Raw genomic sequence first — 19,466 nt, forward strand, 5'->3', positions numbered from 1 at the left:
AAGCCCACATACCACACCTCGTGAGGGCCACCAGCTTTTATTGACCAGGGTGTAGTGGTTGCCCCGGAGTCTCCAGCTAGGCTTTGCCAGCGGGGTCTCCCGGGGGGCTCAGGTATGTGTTGGGAAGGTACGCGTGGGGGTCCTGGCTATGTGGGTGGCACCGGCAGGGGCAGGGCCTGGGGTCAGAACAAGCCAAGCTGCTTTTTCTCCTGCTGCTGCCTCCATTTGGCCATGCTATAGAATTCTTCCTTGGATTTCCCAAAGATATCTTGGAAGTCAGAGTCGGAGAGCTAGAACTGCGGGGCGGGGGGAGGAGAGAGTACAGGGGCAGGGTGTCAACTGATCCCAGAATCCTGTCCCATTGGCCCGGTGGTGCCATCCCAGGGCTCAGGGCTCTCCTCCCCCACATCTCTCTGCCCATTATCCCATCCGGAAGACACATCTCCCCGGGCAGCGGGCCCATCGCCCACCATCAGTGGGTCATGCCCCGGGCACCTCCAGCTCAGTTTGAGATGCATCAGTGAGTGGCAGGGGGCCTCGGGCACCCACCTCCTTGTGGGCTGGGTCGACGCCCTCTGGCAGGTCCTCGGCAGCCTGGTGCATTAGCTGTTCGCGGGGCAGGCTCCCACTGATGGTGGGTCTGGGACTGCTGTGGTAGCTGCCGGTGCCGGTGCTGGTGCCCCCGGCCTTGGGCCCTAGCTGCAGCTCATTCCCTGAGCCCTCCTGGGAGCCCTCGAGGGCCCGCAGGGTCAAGGGGCCTGCCCTGCCATTGCTTGGCCCTCTAGACAGCTGCAAGTTGTTCAGTTCCTGCCGGGAGAGGGGACTCACGCTGGGGATATGGGGGAGAGGCTCCCACGGGGAGGCCACACTGAGCCCACAGCCCTCTTGCCCCCATTGCAAACCCTGCCACCCACCAGGGCCTGGCTCCTTCCTTGCCCATCCTGCCCACCCGGGCCATGTCGACCAAGCCCAGTCCCCGGCGGGAGCCTGGCAGGCCCGATACTCACTGCTGTTATAACTATGGCAGGTTTTGCTCCCAGGCTGCCATTCACCACCTCCTCATAGGACTGGTTGTTCTGGGGCCAAGAATCAGGACAGAGCAGGATGGAGGGCACCACTGGAACCCAGGGGGCGGCAGGCTGCGAACAAGACCCGGGCTCCTCTTCCCACACTGGAAGTCCCCAGACAAGGCAATGCCTCCTCCCAGTGTGCCCAGGGCAGGCCCCTCTCCCTGGGGTAGGGTGGGGCTGGGAGTTCAGGCCTCACTCACAGTCTACTTGTAAGGGTCCCAGGTGAGGAACCATCCAGTGAAGGTGGGAGGCTCGTGGCCCTGCTTGATCACCACGATGGGCGTGGCAGGGCTCCTCCCTGCCGGGTGCGTCTTCAGGTACTCGCGGCCCCAGGCCACCGCCTCCTTCTTCCACTCACTGGCAGCTTCCCCGAGCCACAGGAAGATCTGGGCCACAGAGGGGGCCTGGCCTTGGGCGAGTGGAGGGGCTGCCCAGAGCTGACCACTTCCTTCCCAGCCCCATCTATTAAATGGTCTCACGATCCCGCACACATCCCAGCCAGCCAGGCACACCAGGCAGGTTGGCCGCCACACCACCCACACACCCATAAATGTGGTGGACAGTCACAGGCACACATGTATACATTCAATCCACAAATACTTATTGAGTTCCTATTGTGTGCCAGGCATTTGGGAATTCAACAATGAGAAAACAAAACAGGCAAAAATCCCTGCCCTTGTAGAGCTTTCATTTTACTGAGGGGGAGACAGAAAAATAAGTACATAAATTAAGTAAAATATGTACTATATCAGACAGAGAAAAGTAAGGCAGGGAAAGAAGACAAAGTGTGGTGGGTGTGTGTCAGGGGGTGGTGAGGATGACTGTAATTTTATTTTATTTTATTTTTTTAAAGATTTTATTTATTTATTTGAGAGAGAATGAGATAGAGAGAGAGCATGAGAGGGGGGAGGGTCAGAGGGAGAAGGAGACTCCCCACTGAGCAGGGAGCCGGATGCGGGACTTGATCCTGGGACTCCAGGATCATGACCTGAGCCGAAGGCAGTCGCTTAACCAACTGAGCCACCCACGCGCCCCAGGATGACTGTAATTTTAAATTAGAATCGGAGAGAGTCTTACTGAGAAGGCGACATTTGAGTAGAGATCTGGGGGAGGTGGGGGGAGCAAGTCGAGTGTTCTAGCCAGAAGAAACAACCAGTGCAAGGGCCCTGAGCACGCCTGGGCAATTTCGGGGAGCAGCAAGGGGGCCACTGTGGCTAGAGCAGAGCAAGTGGAGGTGTGGGAGCAAATCGGCCCAGAGAGTCGGGGCCGCCAGGTCATGTGGGCTGTAGTAAGGGCTTTGCTTTTGCTCTTGAGATGGGAACACACAAGCCTTACGGCCACATGCAATGTCACAGACACACACGATCACAGCTGTACACTTGTAGTCCTCCACTGCCGCAGAGCCACTCACTGTCACCCACAGTCACACACAGCTGCACGTAAACAAGATCACACTCCATCACACAGCTGTGCTCACTCCTCCTGAAAAACACAGGCAGCCCCCAGACCTGCCTCATAAAGCCTCTCAGACATAGTGACCCTGCCCGACAGTCCCTCAGGCTGCGGCCAGTCTCCTAGTCTCCCGGTTTCCCCAGTTACAGCCGGTGCGGGACCACACGGCCGCTCCACGGAGGCAAGCACCGTCCCACAAAGGAACCACACACACTCGTGTGGTCAGTGATTCAGTCTGCAACCACTCGCACGGACACATTAGCCACGGGCACCCAGTCGCCTGGAGTCACGCCGCTGTGAGGCACACAGACGCAACTACAAAACTGCTCACAATCTCACAGCCAGTCTCCTACAGCTTCGCGGTGACACAGGGTTGTCCCTGGTTGCGCAGTGCAGTCACTCACAGCGTTACCGTGTCACCCCCGATCACACAGACTCATCCGCAGGCTGACATGGCTGGAGACACACAGTTACACACGCTCAACCCCAGCTGCGCAGACACAGACGCCCCCCCTTCACACCCCAGCCAGCCGGGGGCGGGGGCGCCTCACCTCCTGCCAGGTGTCCAGTAACATGATGTCATACTTGTCCAGGTCCTCTTGGCTAAAGAACACCACTTCTGTGAGGACCAGGTGGCCCATCTGGCTGGAGCACTCAAACAGCCGTGGCTGGAAGCTGGAGACGTCCTCGGGCAGCCTGGCCAGGGCGGGCAGCCGGGCGGTGAGGGGCGCAGAGACAGCTGGGCCTCTCAGCAGCCTGGCCCAGCTAGCCCTCAGCACAGGGCCTCTACCTGCCCCCACCCCCGGATGGGCAACAGCTTCTCCTGGAGCGGGAGGCCTGCGCCCTCCTCTGGGCTCCCCCCAGCCCATAATTCCCTCCGGGGATGCCCAGCTGCTCTCTGGGCCCCAGCGTCCCCGTCTGTCAGTGGGAAAGCCCATTACGTGACCTGTCTAGCCACAGCCAGCTGTGACACACGCTGCCCCAGGAACTTCCCCAGGAGTGGGCCCTGGGAAGGGGACGGCTGGCTCAGTGGGGCTGGGTTGGGGGGAGGGGTGTTAAGCTGGGGCCCTGCCCTCCCCAGGAAGGAGGGGTCCTGGTCCTGGCTGGCTGCTCAGGGGACTTGCAGGGAGTCCAGTGCATCAACCGGGCCCCACAGACACAGCGGCCCTGACTCAGCAACCTCCTCCCTTGAAGGTCTCACCCTGCCTTACCTTCTGATACACACCCTTGTCCTTTTACACAGTCCACACATACGTTTATTGACACGTCACATCAGCCCCACCCCCCACCCCCCACACACAAAGACACACACACACAGACTCGGCACCATGACCCCTGGGGACTGTGGGCTGGGAATGGGGCTTTGCCCTCTTGCCCTCTACCATTGGGAAGGTCCAGGGAACTGGGCAATGCAGGGAGCATGTTTGGCCAGAAGAGGGCGAGACTATCCTGCTCTCCATGGCATCTTCCTGATCCCTGTTAACCCAGGGCTGGGAGGGAAGGGTGGGCTGTGCTCCTGGGAACCCTGGAATGGGGAACCAAGAGACCTCAGTTCTAGTGTGGCCTCTCCAGCTCTCTCTGTGACCCTTAAGTCGTCACCCACCCTCTCTGGGTCTCAGTTTCCTCCTCTGTATAAGGAGAACACCCTCCTCCCAGCCCTGTCACCTCTTGTTGCTGGGGTAGGGAGCTCGGCCTCCCAGGGCCTCCCAGAAGTGGGGAGGCTCCTGACCCTCCAGCACCGTTTCCTTGTTCTCCCCAGAGATGGCAGTGACCACCATCCGCGCCATCGCACGCTGGTCACCGCTGCAGCCCTGGCAGACAAAGAGGTGGGTCAGGCCCTGAAGGGGGAGGGGTCTTGGCCTCCAGCCCCACCTCCCCCACTCACAGGGGACTCTGGGAGACTGGGCTTAAGTCAGTGGGGGCCTAGGCTGATGGCAGGGTACACATGAGCCAGGGATCTCTCCTTCCCCACTCCCAGAACTGGGACCCTCTCCTGGTCCAGAGAATGGGATGGGGACCCCAGGCTCGGGGACCATTTACGGTTTATGTTGAATATCAGAGAAAACTCTGGCAAACTGGACTAGGCCTCCTCTTTTTCCCAAGAGACTCGGGAAGGGTCATGCTCCTTGCTCGAGGCAGGAAGGAGAGGCAGCCTGGGCCTGGCCTGCCTCTGACCAGTAGACTCCCAGATCTACCTGTCATGTTCAACTCCCCACTGTGGCCTTTCCTCTGCCCCACTCCTGGCCTGTCTGAGGTTGGACATGGAAGTCTGCCTCCCCTGTGGAGCAGAGCCGTCCCTCGCCTGGCACACGGCCCTAGGCATGAGTCGAGGGGCCAGGGTTAGAGGTACCTTTCCAAACCAGAGGTAGCAGGTGTCAGCTGTGACCAGCAAGAAGATGTCACTGGAGCTGAGAGCTGAGGCACGGGCCGGCACCTCCACGGTCTTGGTGTTATAGCTGTCTGTGCCTTGCACATGGAAGAGCCTCATGGCAGGTGCTGGCTGCCCCTTCCCATCGTGCCCCGCGTGCCCCTACAAGAGGGCTGGGCCTCAGGATGAGGCAAGGGCTCCTGGGAGCCGCCTCCCTGTCCCAGTGACGGACAAACTGCCCTGGGGCCCAGCAGACTCTCGCTTGAAGCCACCACTATCTCCTAGACCCTCTGAATGTGGAGGGTGAGGATCCCATCAGCCTAGGATAGGGAACCAGGCCCTTTCTTAATGGATCCCTCCCCCAACTCCAAGGAGTCAGGTCATGGTTCCCCCAGGCCTTGAGGACAGAAAATAGTGACCCCAGGCAAGGCCCTCCTCCCTTCCAATTTAGCTTCTTCACCTGTGCTCCTGCTGTGTGGCTGGCTCTGGGGACCAGGCGAAGAGACTCAGGCAGGGGTCACCCTTGGAGCTCCCACCCAGGTGTCTGACAGCACCGGGACACCAGGGGTAGTAAGCAGGGGCCCCCCCGCCGGCTGAGTGAAGCCTCGTCCTTATATAAGGGCTATATGGGCACATGGAGGAGCCGGTGAGGTTGCAGGAACAGCAGCAAGGTGGCCTTACCTGGAAGACCACCAGCTGGCCCTGGAGGATGGCGAGGAAGTGAGGGGGCTCGCTACCCATGGTCACGTGTTCCCGCACCAGGGCTCCACGGTACATGAGGTCCAGCTGCTCGGCGTGGCAGTGCAGGGTGCTGATCTCACGTGTGGTGGCCTGGTGGCCCTGCAGGTGGGGGTGGTAAGGGCCTGGGGCAGCTCTTAGCTCCCCTTCTCAGATCCTCAGCTCTGGGGCTTGAAGGTGCCTCCCCCTCCCCGTCCCCCTCAGGCCGGCACACCTGCCACAGGTACAGGAGGTACTGGACGCGGCCCATCTTCTGGTACGTGTAGAGGACCAGGTAGCAGCTGCCCGCGTACAACTGTCCGTGATGCTTGGGGTCCACGGGCTGTCTGCGTAAGTCCTGGATGCACCACACCTGTGGAACGGAGGACCAGTGCACCCAGGTGGCTCCTCCACTTGAACCAGTCCGCCCAGCCTGTGCCCAGCCAGTGAGCTCTCCTCAGCCTCAGGGCGGGCCTCATCCAGGCAGGCAAGGGCTCTCCTGGGCTTGCACAAGGATCTGCAGGTGACCCTTTTCCCCGTGGGCCCCTGGGCCCTACCACACTTGTACTGGTCTGCTGTCAGCCAGGACAGAGTTGGCGTGTGGTGCCTGGGACAAGCAAGCGTGAGACTCCAGAAGCTGCCAGACAGACCTAAGCCGTGCCACATACCACCCCCCACCCTGCCCCCCACCAACCACAGGCACGTTAGGGGCAGGCAGGTCCTGGTCCAGCTGCTCGCTGCTCAGGCCAGGTCTGCAGAAGCTGGGCAGACACATGGCCTCGGGGCTCTTGGGAAAATTCTCTTTTCTCAAGTGTCACTTAAAAAGACAAAGCCTGTTCAAAGGCTGAAAGGAAAATACTTCCTTACGCTTAATAGTATGATTTCCTGTTCCTAGTGGGTAGTGAGCATGGGCTCTGGAGCCAGGCTCCAGATCCTAATCAAATCCCAGGTAGGCCCTGTGTGGGCAGTGAGACCCTTCTGAGCTTTGGCTTTTCCCATCTGTAAAGTGGTCATAACAACACCCACGTTGACAATGGCAGGAAACAATTCCTGGACAGCTTTCTCTGGGGAAGATGTCCTCCGGAGCAGAGCTACCAGAATCCTGCCTTTTGCAGAAGAGGCTGTTTCTGACCACGCGCTCTCCCCAGGAGCAGCCCTTATCTGGCAGCCAGGCCTCCTAGCTCAGGGGCTCCCCCCGCCTGCCGGCCTGCTGGGAGGGATCCCCTCTCTGCCTCTGTGCTTGGAGCCTGAGTGGCAAGACCTTTACCCTCCTGTTTTCCTGTCTCCCTCTGTCTCTCCCTGTGTACCCCATCTCTCCTGCTTTTCATCCCATCCCCCCCACTCTGTCTCCTCTGTCTTCCTCAGTCTTTTCTGTCTCTCTCTGTCCCCATTCCCTGTCTTCCTTTCTCCCTGCTCCCCCAAGCCCTGCCATGTCTCCTCCTATCTTGGTCCCTTCTCACTAACAGTCTCTGTCCATCCATATTAGGGCAAATATAGGAAGAAACCTTGGAGAAATGGTATTTTCTCTGACCTCCACCTACCTGAAGAATTAGAATCCCAGAAGTCCTGTTCCCAGAATCTTACAGCATCCCCATACCAGCCAAGGGCCAGATGGGACCATAGTTTTTGCCCCCATTTATAGATAAAAACTGAGGCCCAAAGTACTTAAGGGCTCTACCAGGGATCAGATAACATGTCACAATGCAGCCCCTACATCTCCCAGAACACTGGTCTGAGACCAGACAGGTGGCCGACTGTGACTGTGTGGGACTGTGACTGATTACATGTGATTGTGTACTATGTTGGTGTGTTCGTGTGGGTTGAGTGTTGTGTGTGACTGTGATCATGTGTAATGTAGAATTTGTGTAATGTAGAATTTGTGCAATTATGTTTGCAGCTGATGAACTTGGCTGGTTGGGTGCAATTAGAGTGTGCGTATATGTATTTGTATTATATATATGGTTGTGTCATATATTTAACAAAAGGGCACAATTAAGTATCTTGAAGTGTTACTGTGCTGTGTGCCAAGTGTTATGTGAACACAGCTGCACAGATTGATTAGGCGTGATGTGTATGAGCCCGCTGTAGGCAGGTGTGTGTACATGTACACATGCCCATAGGTGTCGCTGTGTGATGTGCAATTGCGTGTACTTGGGGCACTTTAGTAACCTGAAAACAAAGCCTACCCATGTGTGCCTATCTTCCTCCAGCCAAGCCAATGCCCCTTACCTCCACCTTCCCGGAGGCGTCGTCCACCATCCTAAGCTGGGCCGCTAGTTCAGGCTGACTGTGCAGCTTGCCCACATCCGGCCTTACCCGAATCAATTTACCTGAATCAGAGAGAGCATAAGGTGTCACTGGCGTCCTCGCCCCAGCCAACCCTGTCCCTCCCATCACTCAAGAAGCCCCCTCCGACCGCGCCCCCCCAATCCGGGGGCGCTTTCTGGGTACCGCCCCTTGTCGGTCCCACTCCATCCCCCCCCATACCCGGCCCCGCGTCGGCCGCGCCCGGCTCCCCCCAACTCCCCGGGCCTCGTCCCGCCCACTCTTCCATCCCACTGAGCTTCTGGGTACCGCCCCGCGCCGGCCACGTCCCGCCCCCGCAGGCCACGCCACGCCCGCTCTCCCTTCCCTCCGAGGCTCTGGGGGCCGCCCCGGGCCGGCCCCGCCCCGGCTCGGCCGCGCCCCCCGGTCTCGTCCCGCCCGCTCTCCCATCCCACCGAAGTTCTGCGTGCCGCCCCGCGCCGGCCACGTCCACCCCCGCAGGCCACGCCACACCCGCTCTCCCTTCCCTCCGAGGTTCTGGGTGCCACCCCACTCCGGCCCCTCCCCGCCTCGGCTACGCCCCGCCCCGGCTCGGCCGCCCCCCCTCCCCCCAGCTCCTCTCCCCCTCCCCCCCCGGCCTCCTCCCGCCGGCTCTCCCATCCCACCGAAGTTCTGCGTGCCGCCCCGCGCCGGCCACGTCCCGCCCCCGCAGGGCACGCCACGCCCGATCTCCCTTCCCTCCGAGGCTCTGGGTGCCACCCCACTCCTGCCCCTCCCCGCCTCGGCTATGCCCCCCGCCCCCCCCCGGCCTCGACCCGCCCTCGTCCCGCCCGCTCCCCCCAGCCCACCGAGGTTCTGGGTGCCGCCCTGCACCGGCCCCGCCCCGCCTCGGCCCCTCCCCGCCTCGGCCCCTCCCCGCCTCGGCCCCTCCCCGCCTCGGCTACGGCCCTCGCCACCCTCCCCCGACCTCGTCCCTCCCGCTCTCCCATCCCACCTAAGTTCTGGGTGCCGCCCCGCGTCGGCCCCGCCCCAGCCCTCAGACCCCGCCCCGCGCCGGCCACGTCCCGCCCCCGCAAGTCACGCCACGCCCGCTCTCCCCTCCGAGGTTCTGGGTGCCGCCCTACACCGGCCCCGCCCCGCCTCGGCCCCTCCCCTCCCGCTCACTCATCTCGTCGAGGTTCTTGTTCCTTCGCTGGTTCGTAGACCAAGTCTGGAAGAGCTGTTTGAATGCGGCGGACTCGGCGCCGTCGTTCACCACCTCCACGTTGGTGTAGGTCGGATAGCCTTTGGCCTGGATGAAGGCCTGGGGCGGGGGCTCCGTCAGGCGCGCGGCCCGGGGCCCAATTCTCTGCTCCACCCGCAGGGACCTGTGGCTCAGCCAAGCCCTGAGCAGCATTAATTAACCGAGCTCATGACCCGCTTAAGAAGCTGGCTCCTTCACTACCAACTTCTCTGAGGTCCCTGAGGACAGGCAAGGTCCCCTTAGTCTGAGCCGCGGGAAGGGCGGGCGTGACAACACCCCCAGACCCCAGGCAGAGACCTCCCTGTCTTCCCTCCTCGAAAAGGAGGAAGCGCCCAGTACGGTATGCTTCTCAGACCCGCAAGGCAGGCCCACGTTCCCCTTTTACACGCGGTTTCTTGGGTGCTCTCTGGTCACCCGCTCCCCCAACCGCTGTCAGGGCTCCCCGGGCAGGCTGCATGCCCCTGGTACCCGAGAGCGGCCCTGTGTTCTCCCTCAGACCCCTGGGCAGAACTGTGTCTCCATCCTCAGATGCGGCGCTTTGTCTCCAGGCTTAGACCCCAGGGCAAAGTCATGTACTCCTCTATCAGAAAGGTTCCCAGGACAGGATGTATCCACCTCCTGGCCCAAGGGCAGGACTACCTCCCCTGAAGACCCGGGGAATGTGGATGTCTCCTAACTTAGATTTCAGGGTACCGCCATTTCTATCCTCACACCCTAGGGCAGGGCTCCACCCGCCCCTTCAAAGGCAGCTCCCTTTGAGACAGGGCCCAACAGCTTCACCAGAGCTCGGCTGAAGGCAGCCTTTTTCTCTTGGAGGCCGGACATGCGTCCCTGCCACACGTAGACCTTGAAACCACCCTGGTCCAGGATGTAGTAGTCCTGGGAGCAAGAAGGGGACTGGTCAGGAGGTGGTCCAGACTGGGCTGGGGTTGGGGGGGGGGATGGATGAGGTGGCTGGGGCCAGGCCTGCCTCACCTCCTCCTGCAGTAGGTCTTGGGTTAGTGGGCAGGTCGCCAACTCCTGGATCACCAAGTCCTCATCCTTCTCACAAATGCTGGGGGATAGGCAACCAGAGGTAGGCAGCTCAGCCCCTCTCTGGCCTGGCTCCGCTCCAGCTTCCTCTAGTCCTCCCCAAACACAGACGGCATGGAATCTAGGGCCCTGAGCTGCAGTCTTGACATCACTGCAGCCTTGCTGTGGAGCCTGAGGCAGCTCCCTGGCCCTCCAGTGCCTCAGTTGCCCTATCTGTACAATGGGTTTCTCAGAAAGGCAGCCATGCAAGAGTACAGGCTGGGCCCAAAGCCCTATATGGCTTGCTCCAGCAACCCAGGGGACTTTCCTGGAGAGCTTGCCAGAGACACTGTGTTACTGCAGTAACGCTAGACATGCAGACCCAGGCTACCCCACCCACCCTGCCCACTCCCGAGGTCTGCTCACTGGTAGAGGCGGACACTGGCCTTCTGCAGCTGGCTAATACTCTTGGTGGGCATGGTGGCATGCAGGTTGCCCACTCTGCAGCCCAGCACAGCTTCCATGACCTGCATGAGGTCAGTGGCTTCGACCTCCTCATCCACCACACCAATCTGGGCACGACCACCGCGTTCCCTGTCCTGGAGGCTGCAGGTCAGGGCCAGGCCCTGTAGGAGAGGACCTGGCAGTCAGGGCTTCCCCAGCATGCCTCCCCCGCACCGTTCACCGCTCAGATAGTCCATCCCAGAGGCTGGAGTCAGAGGGGAGGCGTCATGGTATGCCGGCCTCCAAGGATACCAGTGCAGAGCCTGGGCTCAGCTTGCACATAGTAGGTGCTTCTCAGGTTGTAGCAGAGAACCAGGCCCACCTCTTGGGGTGGCTGGAGGGTGGGCACCTGGAGGATCACCCTTCTCCCTGAACCCTGCATCCCTTACTTCCCAGGGTAGACACTGACCCGCGCCTTCTCAGAAATGCTGGCCTCGGGCCCATTCCACTGGATCATCACCTTGCCCAGGTCCAGCAGGAAGATGTCACCCTTATTAAAGCTGTTCCAAGAGAGCTCCACCTGTCAGAGTCAGGAGGGGCAGGGCAGGAAACAGGGTGTCATACCACCAGGACCCAGGGGGAGGGGTTCCACGCCTATCTCCGCCGACATGAGCACAGTCCACGTGTGTGCACGATGCTGTGGGCAACTGCGTATCTGTGTGACCAGTGTTGTGGTGTGCAAGCGTGCATCCGTGCAACCATATGAGACCTTGAAGGTCACCCTGTGGGGGTAGCTGTGTGCATCTGTAGGCACGTGTGACCCTGGGTAATGCTGCATTTCACAGGGTGGACGTGACTAGGCCACTTTCCGCTCAGTGCATGTTGATAGCTGCATATGTGTACACCTACGTGTGTATACAAGTGGGTGTATGTATCTATCCGCGTGTGTAGGTGTGTGTGTGTGCATGCTCATGTGTAGGGGGCACATCCAATGTGAACAAGTGTGTGAGCGCATGGGTGACGATGTAGATGTGCCTGGGGGGGGGCAGTGTGTTGTCAGTGGAAAAGGACAGTTAGCATCCAGAGGCACTTTGGGGGGCAAGAGGACGGACTCTACATAATTATGTCAATATGGCAGGCAGAACCTGGGGCTGCACGTTGTCCCTGTGTGACCAGGGATGTAGGGTCACTGCCTCTGTGAGGACAGTGGGTGAGCCCGTGTGGGATTGTCACAGGGCTGCTATATGCCATATAGGCAGTAATGTGCACAACTCAGGTGTCACCATTCACATCGCAGACATCAAACACCCGGATGTTCATGATACCAAATCCCTGCCAGGTGGCAGCAATGTGTCGTGTTCTAACAAGATTGGTATTTCCCATTACTTTCCGACAGATGGAAGTAAGGGGCACTCTGCAGACTAGAGTGGGCCTCGGGGGACCAATGGGAGACAGTGTGTGTGCCTACGGGTGATAGGGACGATGTGTATGAAGAGTGTGGGGCTGTGCAGCCCCCACCCCACATCGTGCTACTTCCCACTGTGTGGACTACGGGGACCATCCGGGTGCACCATTTTGTCCTCCTCACCCCCCCAAGTTCTTCCTATGCCATGGGGTGGATGAGAAAACAGGGTGAGAGGAGCCATGGTGGGGTGGGGCTAGGAGCTTGGCTCCGACTCTTCTCTCTTCATTCAAGAGAGGCCATCTGGGAGTGCTGACAGCCCATGGCCCCCCCTGCCCAACCTCCACCCTCCACATTTCCTGATACTGCAGTCCCCACAGTCCGGCCTGAGCCCGGCGATGGAGCGGCATCCCCGGCAGCCCTCACCTCGGTGGCTGACACGTGCTTCTTCCCTTGGATGCGCAGCAGTCGCTGGATGTTGTACACGTTGGTCTCCACGTGCCTGAGGGCAGAGGCCAGGCCTCCTTTCCTATAGCTGAGGAGGGAATGGGCTCTCCTGGAAGACCACACATTGCTGTGTGCAGGCGTGAGCGCAGACGTGCGCACACACGTGGGGAGACGCATGAGTCTGTGTACAAGCGGGGGCATAAGGGGATCTGTCCGTGCAATACAGACGTGAGTGCATGGAGGCTGGGCAACAGCATACACGTGGGCACACAAACACGTATATATGTAGGTGTGCCCACCTACTGGCCCATCCTATAGGAGTGGTGTGTTTTCCGCACGTGTGTGTATAAATATGCTCCTGTCTATGCTATATGCATGTGTGAGGCTTAACTGTATGAAACAGCAATGATCAAATACTGGCGTTTTCCTACGGTTTAACCTAATATATTGCAATTGTTAATTTAGTCTATAGTTGAAGCAATTTACAGCCAAAGACGTATTTCTACTGGGCACAGTAACATAAAGGCAAACTCAAAACAACATTGGTAGCCACTCCTGGGTATACACCCAAGAGAAGTGAAAAACATGTCTGCACAAAAGCTTGTAGATAAGATGGGTGTTTACTAAACTTAGGGTGGTGATCTGGTCACAATGCTTGTAAGTCACACCATCATGCTGTACCCCTCAAACTATACAGTGATGTATGTCAATTATCTCAATAAAACTAGAAAACAAACCCACCCCAAAACATGTATACAAATGTTCATAACAGCATTATCCATAACAGCCCCAAAGTGAAAGCAATCCAAATATCCTGTAAGTGATAAATACATAAATAAAATGTGGTCTATCCCCACATCATGTGCTGTATAATTCCACTTATAAAAATGTCCAGAATAGGGCGCCTGGGTGGCTCAGTTGGTTAAGCGACTGCCTTTGGCTCAGGTCATGATCCTGGAGTCCCAGGATCGAGTCCCGCATCCGGCTCCCTGCTCAGCGGGGAGCCTGCTTCTCCCTCTCCCGCTCTCCCCCTCTTGTGCTCTCTCTCTCTCTCATTCTCTCTCAAATAAATAAATAAAATCTTAAAAAAAAAAAAAATGTCCAGAATAGGCAAATCTATACAGACCGAGGAAAGAAAATGTTGGGGGGAAATGGGGAGCGTTGTGAAGGGTATGGGGTTTCTTTTTGGGGTGACGGAGGTGTTCTAAAACTGTGCTCATGGTTGCACAAGTCTGTGGCTAGACTAGAGATCACTGAATTTATACTCTAAATGGGCCGGTTGTATGGTATGAGATTTGTAAGTCAGGAGACACGTCTCCCCCTACCCCAGCACCCCCACGAGAAGAGAGTCACCCCAGCCTCCCAGCGCCCCCCCTCCCCCCACGCACTCACATGATGCCCCGGCGGAAGTAGCTGCGGAAGCAGTCGGACTCGTGGCCCTGCGCCTCCCGGTGCTGCACGGTGGCGGTGCCCAGTGCCTCCTGCACCTGCTGCACGAAGGCGCCCGCCGCGCCCTGAGCCTCCGTGCCCGCCTCCTTCCCGACCCAGTAGTGCAGGTTGCTGGGCGCCCCCTGCACGGCCTTCAGGCTCTGGGGAACCTAGGGCCCAGGTGTTTGTGTGTGGAGGAGGGTGGGGGCTTGCAGAGGACCCAGGGGTGGGGTGGACACAGATCCAGGATGCGCCGAGGGCCTTGGGGGGACTGGGCAGGTGCCTCCCGGGACAGGAGGTCCAGAATGGGGAGGGAAGGGCGAAGAGGCCTTAAAGGCGGCAGCCCCCTGGTGGGGTGGACTCCAGGGCTGCCAACCTGCCTCTGCCCGGGACAGGGCCTAGTCTGCATCATCAGACTCCCCAGCTGGGCCAAGCCACCCCTGGGGCAGAGTCCCACATGCTCACGTGGAGGACGATGTAGCAGTGTTCCTCGAAGAAGTTCCCATAAGCCCTCTCGGGGACTGGCACCATCCTCAGGTTCTGGGAGAGGAGGGTGCCTATGACAACGCAGCAGGACCACCTGCCCACCCATGACCTTCTGGGGTGGGGAGGAGGGAGGGAGGGAGCTCTGAGTTGGTGGGGGGAGGGAGAAGCCCAGTCTCAGAGATTGATACTCTTTGTCACCAACCCTGCTGTCTGGTTGTGCCCCTCACCTCAATGATCCATATGTGGAGGTCCCTGTGGCTCTCAGTGGCTGGGAGGCCCTTGCCGATGTCCATCCTAGGCCAGGTGGGAATGAGGGAGGAAACAACAAACAAGAGCCAGAGTTCTCAGGCCCCGGCCACCTGTGCTCTGGGCTCCAAGCAAGACCTCTCCCCAGCTGCAGCTCTCCAAAGCACTGTCATCATAGAACATGCCTTTCACTAGGAGGGCTCTATACATACCCAGATGCTAGCAAAGCAGGCCACGTACTGCAGACGTCGGCACAGAGGCTTTGCAAACAGGGACCTGGTTTGTTGTCTGTGGTTGTGCTCTTGAAACAGGGCCCAGCTCTGTGGGCAGGGATGGGTTTTGAACATAGGGACCTCTGCAAAGAGGGAGTTAGAAACAGGCTATGCAGACAGAGATCTGCAGCCAGGGATGGCCACTGGAGAGTGACAGGTTCTGCAGACAGGCAAAGGTTCTGCTAGTAAAAGAACAGATTTGGCAGCCACGGAAAGGCTCTGCAAACAGGCTCCCGAAATGAGACAGAGACACTTACTGCAGAGGAAACAGGGTCTGCTGATAGGGATAGGGACAGGTACTATAAACAAAGCTTTGCAAACAGGAACAGTGTCTTTAGGCAGAAAGAGGTATCCCAGACAAGGACACCGACAAACTCCAGAGACAGGGATAGGTTCTATACGCAGGGCAGCTTCTGCCATAAAAGCAAATCTAATACACAGGGAAATAGGGACAGACCATTTAAAAAGACGGTTCTGAGGGCGCCTGGGTGGCTCAGTTGGTTAAGCGTCTGCCTTCGGCTCAGGTCATGATCTCAGGGTCCTGGGATCGAGCCCCACGTCCAGCTCCCCTGCTCAGCAGGGAGTCTGCTTGTCCCTCTTCTCCCTGCTCCCCCTCTTTCTATCAAATAAATAACATCTTAAAAAAAAAAAAGACAAGTTCTGAAAAAAAGACCCTGAAAAGAGCCTCTAGACACAGGCTCGGAGAGAAACAGACAAGAGGAAGTTTCTGCGAACTCGGGACAGACTGCACACAAGCATGGTCTCTGAAGACTGTGATAGTCTGGAGCAAGCAACAGGCTTAGCTAACCTGAGAGGGCTGGGTGAATCAAGCATAGGCACTCTTAAATTCTTGAAACAGAGCTGAACTCTTAATACAAACAGGCCCTATGAACAGCCACAGGCTCTGCAAACAGTGACTTCGCTCCCTTAGCTCCTGCAGTGCCCTGTGGTTCTGAGTGTGCGTAGGAGAGCAGCATGGAACGAGGGGTATCTGGGGAAGGAAGGGGCTCTCGATCTTGTTACATCGCAGATGACTCTCAGCTCCCCCAGGCTTCCCTGTAACACGCCTTCAGAAACCTCTGTGGGAGTTTTGCTCCTTCCTTCGTCCATGGAAGTTCTTTCTCCATCTAACCTAAGTCCCACCTGCTGCAACTTTTGCTTCTTGCTGCTGCTTTGCCCAATAGACCCAGAAGTCACTTCTCTCTGAACTTCTCTTTCGTAGTGACCCGAGCATGGTGTGAGCTCCTCTCCCCTCCCCACTCCTCTCCAGTGGTAGGAACCCCCGTGGCTCGCTGGCCCTGCCTGAGGAGGGCAGACTAGGGAGGAGGAGACTTAGAGAGTTAGAGAATCAGAGGCATACTGTGACTCATGCACCTTTGTCTAGGGGCCCCTGAGGGCCGGGCTCAGGCCCTGGTGAGCTCATAGGTCACCGTGGGAAATTCCCCACCCTCTCAAAGAGGGCCCAGGTGGCTTCTGGAAGCAGGGAGGAGGGGGCTGCCCAGAGCAGGGCGGGCAGAGGGGCAGTCCTGCCCGGGTTAGAGCCACCAGCTAAGGCTCTGGAGAGAACAGATGCTGGAGGTCCAGTCTCCGGCCCTAGAGCAGAGGGCTCCCAAGGCCAGGGGCTTGTCCTAGTGTTTGCCGCCAGCTCCCAGCCGCGCCACCGCCAGCAGGGACTCAGTGACAGCCGCTGAATGAATGAAACCTGCTGCCTGCTGAGTGAGGGTGGATGGACAGCGGGGCCACCGTGCGCTCTCACTGCGCCGAGAACTGCGGTTACAGGATCTGCCTGTCGCTGTGACGGTGACGTGGGTGACAGGCAGACACGGGACCGTGTAAAGCTGGTCCCAAGCAACAGAAAACATGAGATGGCACCGAGTGACAGGCATAGTGACATTCAGAGGGGATGGACAGAAGCAGTGTCCAGGGACAGCAACCAGGACACAGGTGGGCAGTGGCCAGAGGTATAAACTAGGGGCTGTAGATCAGGTAACAGTGGGAGTCAGGGACAGAGTGACAGGAAGCCTGGCTGGCCACCACACTGTGGTCACCAGGGACCCATGGGGGAATGGACAGTCAAACTGGAGACCAGAAGTTTGCGACGGGGCAAGATTCACTGGGCGGGGTCAGCATCACCTGCGGGGGGCGGGAAGGGTACCCCAGATCCAGTTCCAGCCCGGGGAGCCAAACTCTTAGGCTTCCAGGGCCCGAGGCCCTCATCCCTGCGTAACCTGGGTTCTAGGGGATGGGCCAAGGGATTCTCACAGGGATCCTCTCTCCCCTAACACCCCTGTCTTCTCAGGCAGTCTCCTTCTCCCTCAGGGGGGCCCTTCCCTTCCCCGAGTGCCGCCTCTAAACTGCCAAGCCCTCCCATCCTAGACACCCTCCTTCCCCCGGGGAACTCCCTTCTATCCTACTCTGCATGGCCCACCCCCACCCTGTGTCCTCTCCCTCCTGAAAGCCCCCTGCAGCCCAGGGCCCCCTTCTCTCCTAGATGCCCAGTTCCTTCTCTGACAAACCCGTCTCCCCCCTTCCCTGTACCCCCTCCTTTCCTGGGGCCCCCTCTGTCCGCACTGGGCATCCCCTGCCCCCATGCCTCTTCCCCTCCAGCCCCCCTCTCTCTGCCTTTCCTGACCCCTTCTCTCCCCCAGAGGTTACTCCTCCCCCCGTCCCCTGCTGCACCCCTTTCCTCCCCCAATGCCCCCTTGCTCCCCTGGCCTCCCCTTCTCTCCCCTGAGTTCTCCTCACTGCTGGGTGATCCCTTCCTTCTCCAGATGCCCCCTCCTTTCCTGGGTTCCTCCTCCCCCTGGGGGCACCCCCCCCTCTGGGGCCCCAGTGGCCACTTCCTCCTTCTGAGGTACCTGTGAAAGAGCTGGGCACCCCTGACTCGCAGCAGCCCCTCCCAGCTGATTCCGGAGCCCCCTCCCTGCCAGGCCTACCTGCTGGAAGGTGCTCTCTTTCCCGGCCAGTGGGCAGTGCTGGGCCTGTCCCCCAACCTGCCCCTGCACTAGAACTCAATCCCTGTTCCCGCCCAGCACGACACACCCCACCACCTGTGGGCTGGGCTTCAAACGTAGTCAGTCAGTCAGTCAACAAATATTGACCCAGCTCTCTGAGAGCCACCCCTCCCCAGGGCCATGGCTGGTCTGCCAGGCCTCCCCACTTGGGTCCTGGTGGCCAGAGACAGCGGGGCTTGGAGGTCTGGGCTGGTCTAAGATATGGGGTGTGGAATATACTGTGACTTTCCTTCTCTGACCCCTGACCCCCAGAAGGCCAGGCCACTCCAACAAACTTTAGGAGGAAGGAGGACCAAAGCTGTTGGGGGTGGGGGCGGCAGTCTGTTTCTGTGAGACCCAGGTCACTTCAGGAGGTGGGGGAGGTGGCCAGGGCTCCCTCTAGCATCTCTGCTGTCCTTGCTGCCCCCCATTTGGGCTTGCTGCCCAGCACAGCCCTCCCCAGGGAGCCCCGATACCCATTGTGGGAGAGGTCAGTCCAGCCCTTGCAGGGAAGACACCCTTCCCACACCTCGGGCTGCTCCCTCCTTTCCTCCCTGATTGTAGGGTGGGGGAGGTGCTGAAAATAGAGCATTCCAGAAACTCCAGGAACAGGGCCACCCCTTACTTTAGGCCATTGGCCTCAGTTCTAGCCACAGAGCGTCCAGTGGGACTCCTCTGCCAGGACATACTGGCCCCAACACCCTTTCCCCATGTCCAGGCCTCAGCCCCACTGCTCCCTGTCACAGAGAGGGGGTGACTCCAGGAAATCTGGGTCCACCTGTGCCCTGTCGGACCTACTGCCAGTATGTGACTGTGGTTAACAGAATTAATAGGTCCCCATGCGTGAAGGGACGCCTGCGTCCCAGGACGGGTGGTTAGTCCCTGTGTGTGTCTGCCCCTGTGTGTGAGAGAACACTCTGTTCCTTCATATGGTGGTGTGGGTGTTTGCCTCCGCCTGAGCATGCCTGTTTCCCTGACTCCTTTTGTCCCCATGTGCAGCAAAATCCCATGTCCTCACTTCTTACTTCCTCCCTGCAGATTCTACCCGCCCCACTCCTGTGCACTCTGCTTGGCCTTTGTTCCGGAACTCCCTGGAAATGGCCCTTTCCTAGTCCTCAATGCCCACTCTTGCCACAGCGGATGGATGGTTGTATGTCTTCACCTCACCTCCCTCTTAGCACCCAGGGACCCCACTGGCCACCTCTTCCTCCAGAAACAGCTCACAGCCCGAGTGTTTTCCCCACCTCACTGGCCACTCTGCCCTCTCCGTTGGGGCCTTCAAATGTCAGTGGGCACACAACTCAGGCCTTAGCTCCTGTCTCTTGTCTGTTTTCTTCCAAGTTCCAGTCCCCAGGCTGTAAATGCCAGGGGAACACTAGTGTCTCCTCCACCACGGACTCCCACTCCTTCCGAACCCCTACCCCCCGCCCACCCTTCATCCTTCATCTGTCTGGTCACATCTGCCCTGGTGCATCTGACCTCATGCTTGACATCCGGGTCAGGCCCCTCAGAGACCTCCTCCGAGGCCAAGAAATGGCAAGAACATCCAGCTGTTAGCTCAGGCCCCACACCTGAGGGCCATCCCGGGTTCCTCTCCTTCCCTCTCATGCACAGGGTGGCCA

At 59.0% G+C, this 19,466-nt stretch overlaps 2 protein-coding genes across 9 annotated transcripts; both read right to left on the reverse strand.

Annotated features, from left to right (window-relative positions):
• Window positions 1-21: 21 nt before the first annotated feature.
• VILL (villin like) lies at window positions 22-9,283 on the reverse strand. Of its 8 annotated transcripts, none has more exons than XM_078073644.1 (11): window positions 9,037-9,283; window positions 7,837-7,937; window positions 5,843-5,980; window positions 5,572-5,730; window positions 4,873-4,988; window positions 4,188-4,333; window positions 3,074-3,218; window positions 1,271-1,456; window positions 1,008-1,139; window positions 550-807; window positions 22-296 (listed from the first exon to the last, which is right to left on the reverse strand). In XM_078073644.1, the coding sequence occupies exons 1-8, from the start codon at window positions 9,266-9,268 to the stop codon at window positions 1,384-1,386; spliced, it is 1,110 nt and encodes a 369-aa protein (XP_077929770.1). In that variant the 5' UTR covers window positions 9,269-9,283; the 3' UTR covers window positions 22-296; window positions 550-807; window positions 1,008-1,139; window positions 1,271-1,383. The 8 variants fall into 8 exon arrangements, with proteins under 8 accessions (XP_077929770.1, XP_035950053.2, XP_077929754.1 ...); XM_036094160.2 differs by having other exon boundaries at window positions 1,008-1,076; window positions 4,873-5,052; XM_078073628.1 differs by having other exon boundaries at window positions 4,873-5,052.
• Window positions 9,284-9,829: 546 nt separating this feature from the next.
• On the reverse strand, window positions 9,830-14,626 carry LOC144379539 (villin-like protein). Its single transcript, XM_078059181.1, has 8 exons — window positions 14,561-14,626; window positions 14,313-14,387; window positions 13,812-14,017; window positions 12,399-12,600; window positions 11,040-11,150; window positions 10,553-10,752; window positions 10,091-10,169; window positions 9,830-9,994 (listed from the first exon to the last, which is right to left on the reverse strand). Exons 1-8 carry the CDS (start codon window positions 14,624-14,626, stop codon window positions 9,830-9,832), a joined length of 1,104 nt encoding a protein of 367 aa, XP_077915307.1.
• Window positions 14,627-19,466: the final 4,840 nt, after the last annotated feature.

The sequence above is a fragment of the Halichoerus grypus genome, chromosome 1, assembly GCF_964656455.1.
Source record: "Halichoerus grypus chromosome 1, mHalGry1.hap1.1, whole genome shotgun sequence".
NCBI classification, from domain to species: Eukaryota; Metazoa; Chordata; class Mammalia; order Carnivora; family Phocidae; genus Halichoerus; species Halichoerus grypus.